This window comes from Phacochoerus africanus, chromosome 8, assembly GCF_016906955.1.
Source record: "Phacochoerus africanus isolate WHEZ1 chromosome 8, ROS_Pafr_v1, whole genome shotgun sequence".
NCBI lineage: Eukaryota > Metazoa > Chordata > Mammalia > Artiodactyla > Suidae > Phacochoerus > Phacochoerus africanus.
In genome coordinates this window covers 102,821,152-102,831,985 of record NC_062551.1, presented here as the reverse complement: position 1 = coordinate 102,831,985, position 10,834 = coordinate 102,821,152, and the positions used below count along the sequence as shown (strand labels likewise).

General features: G+C 48.6%; 1 protein-coding gene across 2 annotated transcripts; it reads left to right on the top strand.

Moving 5' to 3' along the window:
* The first annotated feature begins 1,298 nt into the window (after nt 1-1,298).
* On the top strand, nt 1,299-9,231 carry TGIF1 (TGFB induced factor homeobox 1). 2 transcript variants are annotated; one of them, XM_047793793.1, is made up of 4 exons: nt 1,299-1,429; nt 1,681-1,865; nt 7,215-7,444; nt 8,239-9,231. In XM_047793793.1, the coding sequence occupies exons 2-4, from the start codon at nt 1,850-1,852 to the stop codon at nt 8,812-8,814; spliced, it is 822 nt and encodes a 273-aa protein (XP_047649749.1). In that variant the 5' UTR covers nt 1,299-1,429; nt 1,681-1,849; the 3' UTR covers nt 8,815-9,231. The 2 variants fall into 2 exon arrangements, with proteins under 2 accessions (XP_047649749.1, XP_047649750.1); XM_047793794.1 differs by lacking the exons at nt 1,299-1,429; nt 1,681-1,865 and adding an exon at nt 2,889-3,189.
* The last annotated feature ends 1,603 nt before the right edge of the window (nt 9,232-10,834 follow it).

Sequence of the window (10,834 nt, the reverse complement as noted above, 5' to 3'; positions counted from 1 at the left end):
GAAAAACCACCCAGGCTTTGTAAACTCTGGCCTTAATTCACTCTCCGGTCGGGGGTGTCTTTTTTGGGGAGGGTGCGTGGGTGGGTGACTGGCTCTAATTTTCAGTGTAATCCTAAAACAGAGGCTCCAAAGTTTAGTTAGTCATCGTTTGGCTGCTTCATTCCTCCTTGGGCTGAACCTTATTTCCACCGAGCTGCTGCTGGGTTCTCCATCGAGGTTACAAAACAAAAACAGCACAGAGCAGAAACTGGAGACAGGCTCGGGCGCTGACGTCTTACTAGGTTTATTTATGTTTGGGTTTTTTTGTTGTTGTTTTTAAGTGATGGGGAAGGTCTTAGTGTGGCATGTGACAGTTCATTTACTTCAAAACAACGGCACAGACACTCGCGAAAACTGCACTCAGAGGGAGGGGAGGGGGCTTGCGTTTCTTGAAATCGTCCAGACAGCATCCGGTCTTTTTAAAGGGTTATTTCATCTAGGAACTCTTGTTGGAGTTCTCTCGACTCTCAACCAAAATAAGCCAACGGGAACACATGTTTACTTAATGGTTAGTTTCTGTTTGAAATGGGGGGGGGGTGAGGGCCCAGCAGGATTTAAGTCATAAAAAGTAGACTCTTTACCGAAACAGATGAGCAGCCCAGGGTGTGGTAGCCCCCTTCACATAGAGGCGGCAGCTGCCTGGGCCCGGAGTGTCCGGCCGAGTCTCAGCCGGGCAGGCGGAGCGTCCGGGCCGTCCCCAGGCAGAGACTTTTAAAGAGCATGTGAGCATGACAAGTGTCTGTCCGCAACGTGTTAGATTTCGAAACTGCCTTACAATCCAGTCCGGAACTCGCAGCTTTAGCCGGGAGGAACAGACTTTAGCCTGGGGTGTCTGTCTCATCCTCTCCCTTCGCCCCCCCCCTCCCCCGTAGCAGTTGGAGGAAGAGCCCCGGGAGGAGAAGGGTGCGCCGCGCCGCGCCCGCGTGTCAATGGCAGCCGCGCATTCTGGAAGAAGTTGGTTCTTGTCCCGAATACTTTTCCTACGGAGCTCCGCCCCTTGAATCAGCAGCCGCTGTCTTCTCCTGCGGCTAGAGCTGGGACCGTGGAGTTGAGGCAGCTGTCAAAAACGAAAGGAGCCTTTTCTTCCCCGGGGTGGAGGAGGGGAAGGAGGGGACGGCCTTTTTCCCATCTGTTGCAATTTCGTAACCAAACCAAACCAAACCAAACGCACCCTCCCCAGCCCCGGGAAGAAAGGCCCACAGGAGTAACTCGCGGTGCTCGGCTGGTGTCGCCGCCGCTGCCGGGGCAGGCGGCGTGCGCGCAGCAGGGAGACCAGATCACGTTTCTGGGCTCCGCCACCCCCACGAGGGACAAGTGACAGCGGCCTGGGGGCGCGGAGTGAGGCGGCGCGGCTGCGGCGGCGCTCGGTGCCGTCCTCTCCGGCTGGAAGGTGCGGGGGAGGGGCGGAGGAGCGGCAGGGCGGGCGGGGGACGGGGCGGGCGGCTGGGGGCGGAGGCAGGACCTCCTGTACCTTCCCTCCTCGCCCCGCTCACTCTGACAGCGCTGAGGTGCGCCGAGCAGGAGCGGGGAACAAAGGAGCGGAGTGGGGAGGGGAGCGAGTTGGGCGAGGGAGAGACCCCGGCCTGCTGCCAGAAGATCCCGGCCGGAGGAAGCCCAAGTGTCACTTGAATTCCACCCAAGGAGCGGGCGCCTGAGATCGGAGCGCCTTGTTTAGCAATAACGGCTGGAGCGCGTCCTACAAGTTACGGGAGAGTCGGCCAGGAAGGAGGACAATCGCTTGGCCCCTCCACCCCCGCTCCTGGCCCCTCGAGACCCCAGCGCTGCCTCGCGCTGGAAGGGGAGCTCCAGAATGAAAAGCAAGAAAGGTGAGGCTCCACGGGCTGCGGGCGCGGGTCCCGGGGAAACGTGCTCGCGGGGCGGCCCTGGGCTTGGGGCGATAGTGACTTGGTGGACTTTTCCGCCCCAGTGGCTCGCCGGCCTCAGCGGCGACCGTCGTCTTTGTTGAGGCTGCGTCTGAAATGGCAGTTGCTCCTTTCCTTCTAGACACAACACGAGGGGCTGTTGTGGGGAGACGGGCCTCTCCACGCTGCTGGCACGTTGTCAAAAAACACGCGCACCGCCTTGTTTGTGCTCCTCCAAGTTTCATTGTCTCCGCCGATACCCCACACTCCGCAGAACCGCCGCGTGGCTTTTCGCTCCTTCTCGCGGGCAGGGGAGTGGGGTTCGGGTCGGGGGCACCTCCGCCCGGCTTTTCCCGGACAGGACCCGGGGTGGTCCGGACGTTGGAGCCGAGGCGCCTTTGTTTGAAAGTTGGGCTCCTGGGCCCCACTCACTCCCGGCCGGGCCCGCTCTACTCCAGGGATGGGGCGTTTTCACAATCGGAGGAATGCAACTCTGGACCCAAGATCGCTCCGAGGTGTCGGTACCTTTGGAAAACTAGACCTTTCAGGATTCCCAGACTCTTAAAAGTTTTCCCACGTTGAATTTGGGGCAAGAGGAAGAGTTAGGACTGAGGGCAAGCAGCGTGCAGTCAGAATGAGTCCAAGTGTGACATGCAAAGAGTGAGCCTGTCATTGTTTCCACCGAGCGCTCTGGCAGCCTTACAACTAAAAGTTGCCGTCAGTCTGATTTAAAAACAAAATACACAGGAAAAAAAGGGGGGGAGGGAACCCACCACCACGAAAGGTCAAAGAATGTTAACTCCCTTTTGAAGTTAACTTTTGAGTCCCTGACTGGGAGGTTCCCCCAAACCTTCCGCCGTGGGCTGGAGTTGGCTTTTCTGTTGTGATTTATGTCGAGTGGTTCAAAACAGAAGTTAATCGCTCGGGGAAGCCAGCGCGGGCGGGGTGGGGTGGCGCTACTGCGCATGCCCAGCAGCGGCTGGAGTTTTTCTAGCTGAACATTCTTACAGACTCGTCCCGCGAATACAATGGAAACACTCATGTTAGTGGGGCAGCGTCGAACCCTAGAGGGTTCCTACGGCCACGCTTTCACCTTGAATTTCTGTTAATTTGATTCTGGGCTAGTGATTTTGTAACGCGCCCAACTCCCCACCTCCTGCTTCCCGGGAGAGAGTGGAACGAAAGGTCCACCCCGGGGCATTGGGGAGTTGTAGTGGAACTAACTCCTTACGTTCCCTCCCTGGGGACCGTGAGAGCGAGCGCGGGTTTGGACGTTTAACTGAGCTCGGTGAGAAAACGCGCGCGGGGAGCGCCCCGGTGGCCTCTGGAGGCCCTGGCAACTCGTGGAGGACTGACAGGTCCAGATCGTCACTGGAAGGCATTCCCTCCCTCGTGGCGGAACTGACGGGATAAGTTGAAGGCTTGTTTATGACCAGCGCCTCCTGTGATCCGAGGCCAGAGCTGGGCTTGCGCCGGGGCGGGCTCCCTCATTGTTTGGGCTCCGGCGGGGGAGGCAATAGTTATCCCTCCCGACCACCCCCAAGGCTCTCGGGTACCCTCCCCGTGGCCCCTTGCCCTCCTCCCGCCCCCCGTGCCTCCTCTGGCGCTCTCCCCCCAGCAGAGGGATGTGGCGGGAACCCGGGGCCCCTGGGGAATGTTCAGGGCGCGCTGCCCCGGGGCGCGAGGTCCTGCTACTGCGCGCGGACTCATGGAAACAATGAAAGGTGACGTGTTGGAGGGGAAACTTTGCGACTGGTTCAGAGCCGGTGCGGGGGAGCTGAGACTGCTGAGGTTGCCCGGGTTTCTTTCCCTTTTTAGGTTTTCCTGGCAAGTCCTCTGCGGGTGGGCAGGCCCCTCTGGAGGTTGAGATTCTAGTTTCTTGTAATCTGAAACTTGGAGGCCTGGGGTAGCGCGAACGCGTGCAGTCGCGGGGCAATTTCAGCGGGGGCCGAGGAGTTGGCGGAACAAAAGCTCCGGGGCCGGCCGGGCCGGGCTCCTCCCTCCCCGCGGCCCGGCGGGCCCCCGCCCCGCCCCATCCCGGCCTCCAGGCACCTGGGGGTCCTGAGCCGAGTGGCCTCCGCTAGGGCTCCGGAAGAGATCTGGGCCTCCTGGCTCGTCTGGTTGGACCATTGTCTTGTCAATTTTGTAAAAGTCTGTGAAAGTCTTTTCAAGTTTTGTCGAAAACAAAAGCACTTAAAACGCAATCGCGGAGCCGGGGGTTTGGTGAGACTGGTTTGTGATAATAGTGTCTCGTCTTAAGAGACCGAGGATGCCAAAGATATTTCCCCATAGGACTTGCAGACGAGCGGAAGATGCGTTGAGGAAAATCCCCTAATCTCTTTCCTCCCGGTTTCTGACTGTGTGGAAAATTCTTGCTTTGGAATTGCTAAATTCCGGGTTCAGCTCGGCACTCCTTAGATTCAGTGCCTGGGGTGTTGAGCACGGTTCCTGGCGCTTCTCCTGAGATGTTCTTTCTGATCAGGAAACTTCTTAGGTTTGCTTTTCCCCTAACTCTACACTTAAGCGTTACCTACGGTTATTCTTATTCCTAGGTCCTTTTCTAGCCTTGTCCAGATTTTTTTTGTTTAGTCCAATTTAACAACGACTCTCTCTGGCCCTCCCCCGAGGCTCTGCCCCTCCCCCTGTTCCTATTTAGACCCCCCCCCCCAAAGATGGCTTTTTAGGGCACTGGGATCCATAGGCCATCTTGTGGCTTTCCAAACAACTTGTCCTTGTACGTGGATGAAGTAAAACAGGCTTGTGATCCCTGCACGCCCCCCTCCCACACCACATTTTTTAAAGTATGAGCAGAGCAAGACATTTGGAAACAAGTCGTAACCGGGAAAGTGTTCAAAAGCTCTGTTACAATAGGAAATGAGTAACGTGGAAAAGTCTTTTTGTTTTTCCAAGTTGAGCCACAGTCCCGAGGGAGAGTTTTAATGAAAACAGTCCTGACAGCAGCAAACGTGGTTTGCTGTAGGGAAATATCAGCTGGTGCAGCCAAGCAACTGAAGTCTCAACTTCCTGTTACTTCAGCTTTTGTGCACATTTTGGCAGTGTTTGTTAAGAGGTCCAGGGGCCTGGCACTCATTGATTTAAATGAACTGAAAACCGAGTAAAGTCGAACTGCAGCTTGGTGTTGCTTAACAGAAACCTTCTTTTGTGTCACTTACCTATTTTGAAAGGTCAGACTTCTTGTCAAACTAAGCAGAAAAGGACAGGATTTTAGGGGGTTTTTTTGTTTGTTTTAAACTATTCGATTTTATCAATTTACAGTTGGAAAATCACTGTTCAATGAGTACATTTTCACACTTTTTCTAGATTCAAAAAGGAACTTGAAGCATGTCTGGCTTTTCAAATGTTTTGAAGAGTTTAAACAAATTGCTTTATTCAAATTTGCCTTAGTTATTCAATTACTTGACACATTTTTTTCTAAAGTTAAGATTTCTTCAGAGCAAATGTACAACAGGAACATTTATAATTTCTTAAGTTTTTTTTTTTAATTCATAGCTTTTCACCCACATTTCAGTACAGGTTTTAAAAGTATCTTTTTTTTTTTTTTTTTTAACAGTGAAAGCACTTTCAGTTTTAAATGTGCCTCCTTTTCTGAAACTTTTTTTTGTTTTAAGCAGTTTAATGAAAGCTTCTGGGTAGAGGAACAACAAATATGGGGCAGCAGTTAAAACTTAGGATTCCTGGGCCTTTTATTGATGGCTGTTTGTTAATTATGCCTTGAGCAAAAGTGAATTTGCAAGATCATCCTACTCTTTTGTTAGAACTTGCTTTTACTTCGTCCTTGGAAGGTTCTGCCTTTTCTGGGGACACTCCCTCCAAACACCTTCTGCCCCCTGCAGTCCAAAATGGAAAATGTGTCACTAAGTAGAGTTAGAATCAATTAACCCGCGAGCTGTTTCATCAGCAAATCTTTGAAGGAGTAGCTTTTTGAGTTTCATTGTGTTAAAAAACTTTCGAAGGATGGGTTTTCAGAAAAATTCTTTAAAAATACATCAGATGGTTTATCACGATGAGGAATATTCTGTTTTTATTTCCTATCAAGGTGAACCACTTGAGGTTCTATCAACAAAGAATGCCGACCTTTAAATTTCCTGCCACTTTAAATAATTTCCTTTGTATAGAAATACTGATATTTTCAAACATGCTCTGGTTTGTAATTCATTATATCTTAAAAATTCTGCGTTGCCCTCAAAAATGAGTAGCCTATTGTAATTTTGAAAGGAGGGAAGAGTTAATAGCATTAGTTTCAAAATTATGTTTAAATGTCTAAAAAGGACCAAATCTGAATTTTTGTGGAACCCAGTCGACGTGTGATTTAAATATTCTCTATTGCTTGTGAATTTTTAAAATTTCTGATAGGATTAAAGTACTTACAAACAAAGGAGAGTTTCCTCTGGGGGTTGCATATTCAGTTTTCTTTGTCATGTAATAATTTAAGGCTGAATTCTGCTTATTGATATGTAGTATTCCAGGTTCAGATTAAACTGGTAGTGGTAATTTTGGGAAATTTAAAAATGTATTCAGTATTAGGCATCTTTTGACTTTACTGAAGGTACTAGTTGTAGAAAAATATTTTTGTGTGATGAAACTGACAATGTGTGTGGTTGTTCACATTTAGTAAAAAGTGACTAGTACTGTCCATTAAAAGTAGGTGTCTAGTTTTGACTATATGGAGGTAGCAATGAAAAAGAAAAGAAAAGGAACTGGCAGAAGTTTTGGCCAACTTTTATCTTTAGAATATTACCTGGGTTAAGTGTAATTTCTCCTCCTTTTTATCAGTGGGAAAAATGTACAGACCTTCACTTTTATTTCAAAACTTTCCATAGAAGAAGGAGGAAGAACAGCATTTAAAATGTGCACTAGGATACTGGTAGGATTGTTTTTTCATAGTTAGCAGTGACCTCACCGAGAAGGTTGTCTAAGACACATCCCGTCTGCTGTCGCACCTTTCCTGTTTCGCATGTGGCAAGCTGATCGCTTCTGGTGCAGCTTTGTCTCACCTGCTGGATTAGACTTTCCTGAGCATCATTCAAAAGGAATGTGAGACACTGAATCCTGTAGGAAAGCGGGCACCCGAGGGTATCTGCAGCGGTTGGGAATCTAGAACCTGCTGCTAGTTGAATTACTCTTGTGATTTCACATGAGCCCTGGTGTTTTAGTTCAGAAAACACCGGTCTTTTGCTTGGCTCTCAGGAGTTGAGAAAACACGGTTTGTACGGAGTGGTCAAAAGAGATGACTTTTGAGGTAGGTGCTCTGCTGATAAAAGCAGTTGACGGCTGGCCTTTGTCCTCTCCTAGGTGTTGTTGCCGTGTCTGGCAGTGAGACAGAGGATGATGACAGCATGGACAGCCCCCTGGACCTCTCCTCGTCTGCCGGCAGTTCAGGCAAGAGAAGGCGAAGGGGCAACCTGCCCAAGGAATCCGTTCAGATCCTCCGCGATTGGCTGTATGAACACCGATACAATGCCTACCCCTCGGAGCAAGAAAAAGCATTACTGTCCCAGCAGACACACCTCTCTACACTACAGGTGAGGACAAGGAACATGAGCTGTGTGCCCTGGATGGGGGGAAGGGGGCTTTTTTCCCCAAATCGTCTTGTAGCATTCCAGTATTGCAAGTCATTAAGCACCTTCCCCCTCCAAAAAAGGGACTAGGGATATCTTCCTTGGGAACTTTATAGTGCTAACAGCTAATAACTGGCTATGTAGAGAAACAGAAACATTGACAGTTATCTGTCAAATAGCATTTCCTTTAACATCTAAAAGAGCCTTCCTTTATGCAGCAGACATAAAAAGGAGGTTAACTCTTACTCTATTGCCCAGGAAACTGGTTTGCTATTTAAACAAGGACAGGCTTCAGTGAGGTAATTCATGTTCTGTCTGTTGACATAGTCATTTGAACTGGGAAAAATCAGTAACTGGGAGGAGTGGCTCTTTTCATACAGGAAAGCATTTCCTGTAGTTGATTAACTTAAATGCTGGGGCAGTGGATAGTAGGTTAAGATGGGGAGAGTTAGAAGGTAAACTTCCCTCTCTGAAATCACTTTCAGACATTGGAGAATGTGTACCTTTTTTTCTTCCTCCTGAAAAAGTTGAAGGATGATGAGACACCAAACAGGGTGTTTGTATCAGAGGCGGTAGGAGGTTTATGACAGGAAGAAGCTCTGTTTACCTGGCTGGACTCGAATACCTTGAAATAACTTTGTAGGTTCTGATAGGCCTTCCATGCCTCCTTTACTGCAAAGAGAGGGTGCAGTCAGGCATCCCCAGGAAGCTTCTCAGGAGTGTTTGCGGACACTTAAAACATCCCTGTCTGATTTCAGGTCTGTAACTGGTTCATCAATGCCCGACGCAGGCTCCTCCCGGACATGCTGAGAAAGGATGGCAAAGATCCAAATCAGTTCACAATTTCCCGACGTGGGGCCAAGATTTCTGAAGCCGGGTCTGTAGAGTCGGCAATGGGCATCAAAAACTTCATGCCGGCTTTAGAGGAGAGCCCATTTCATTCCTGCACAGCTGGACCCAACCCAGCCCTTGGGAGGCCACTGTCTCCTAAGCCATCCTCCCCAGGATCAGTTTTGGCTCGTCCGTCAGTGATCTGTCATACCACTGTGACTGCATTGAAAGATGTGCCTTTCTCTCTCTGCCAGCCAGTTGGTGTGGGACAGAACACAGATATACAGCAGATAGCAACCAGCAGCTTTACAGACACCTCCCTCATGTACCCAGAGGACACATGTAAATCTGGACCGAGTGCAAATACACAGAGTGGTCTCTTCAACACTCCCCCCCCTACTCCACCGGACCTCAACCAAGATTTTAGTGGATTTCAGCTTCTGGTAGATGTTGCACTCAAACGGGCTGCAGAGATGGAGCTTCAGGCAAAACTGACGGCTTAACCCCTTTTTCAAGCAAAACCTCAAAAAGGTTATGATTGCCGGGGTGATGGCAAGAGATAGATTGCATTATTTTATATTTTTTTATTAATATTTGCACATGGGTTGCTAAAGTGAAGCTTCCTGTTACTGAGATGTCTTCAATGGAATCCAGTCATTCCAAGAACTATAAACTCAAAGCTACTGTAGAAACAAAGGGTTTTCTTTTTTAAAATGTTTCTTGGTAGATTATTCATAATGTGAGATGGTTCCCAAGATCATGTGATTTTTTTTTTTCCCCTTCCCCTCCCCTTTTTTTGTTGGTGTTTTTTCCAGACTGTGCAATAATTAGAGAACCTATAGCATCTTCTCATTCCCACGTGGAACAGGATGCCCACATACTGTCTAATTAATAAATTTCCAATTTTTTTCAAACAAGTATGAATCTAGTTGATTGATGCATTTTTTTTCATGACATAATAAAGTATTTTCTTTAAAAATTTCTGTAATCAGAGTATTTTGTTGAGGGAGGCACTTCTTAAAAATGAGTAGGAATACAGCACCCCAATAGCAGGAAGTTGGGGGTAGGGTGGGGTGCAAGTTGGGGGGGGGGTGTCACCAGCTCTTTGAAGAACTGTGGACAAGCCAGTCTGTATAAACAGGATGTGTGATATTTACTCTTGATAGGAAGCATAGCAGCCCTTTAAATCTTTACTTAAAACTGCATGACAAATTGAAATGAATCATTTCCATCAGTGTTTAGCTAACCACTAAAATACCTTGGTGATCCATCCTGCATATTTTAAGACATGACCAGTGTCAAGGAAAGTCTCGAAGCACCTTAAATATGGCTTAAGTTTCCAGAGGTAAACAACAACTGGAGCAGGTCTCGGTGATGCCCTTTTCACATTAACCTCTAAAACACCTTCGGTTCAGTGGAACAGTTAGGTAAAGCCTTTGCCTTCAAGATAACGTTTTAAAACATTTCCTTTTTTTTTTTTTTTGTCTTTTTAGGGCTGCTCCCTCGGCATATGGAGGTTCCCTGGCTAGGGGTCTGATCGGAGCTGTAGTTGCCAACCTATACCACAGCTACAGCAACGCGGGATACAAGCCACATCTACAACCTACACCACAGCTCACAGCAACGCCAGATCTTTAACCCACTGAGCAAGGCCAGGGATTGAACCTACAACCTCATGGTTCCTAGTCGGATTCGTTAACCACTGAGCCACGACAGGAACTCCAAGACATTTTCTGGAGTGATTAGAACAGTGGAGTTCTGTCTCCTATGGGATTGTTGATTTATTAGGTTTCTTTTCTATTTTTCTTTTTTTTTTTGTCTTTCTAGGGCCGCACCCACAGCACATGGAGATTCCCAGGCTAGGGGTCCAATTGGAGCTGCAGCTGCTGGACGCCAGAGCCTCAGCAACGTGGGATCTGAGCTGCATCTGCGACCCACACCACAGCCCACGGCAACACAGGATCCCAACCCACTGAGCGAGGCCAGGGATCAAACCCAAAAGCTCATGGTTCCCAGTCAGATCCGTTCACCACTGCACCACGATGGGAACTCCTATTAGGTTTATTTTCTAAAGTCATGGTTTGCAAAGAAAGTGTTGGCATACACAAGTGGGGTTTGTTGGGATAGACAATTCTTTATGAAACCAGGATAGCTCCTAAGGGAACTGGTGGTGTTCCTTTCACCTACATGGTTGAGCAAATTTGTCACATGCCACAAAACCATTCTTTGCAGTCATGCTTAGTATGAGGTTTCTTTGTTTTTACAGTCATGTTCTTTCCAGCCCTGCCCCAGCTACGAGTTGTCTAAGTTTGAGGGAACAGCATTAGCACTTCAGTACTGTTTAAAGAATGTGAAAAATTCTTCCAAATTTAAATCCGTAAGTTTGAAGTCCTGTTCAGAAAAACCCCTACCATAGAAAGTGGAAGAGAAAAACTGATGAAGACAAGCAAGAGGCAGAAGAAAAACATGGAAGAAGGTGGAGCTTTAGCCTGTGATGGGTCAGCTTTGAAGGGAACATCAGCT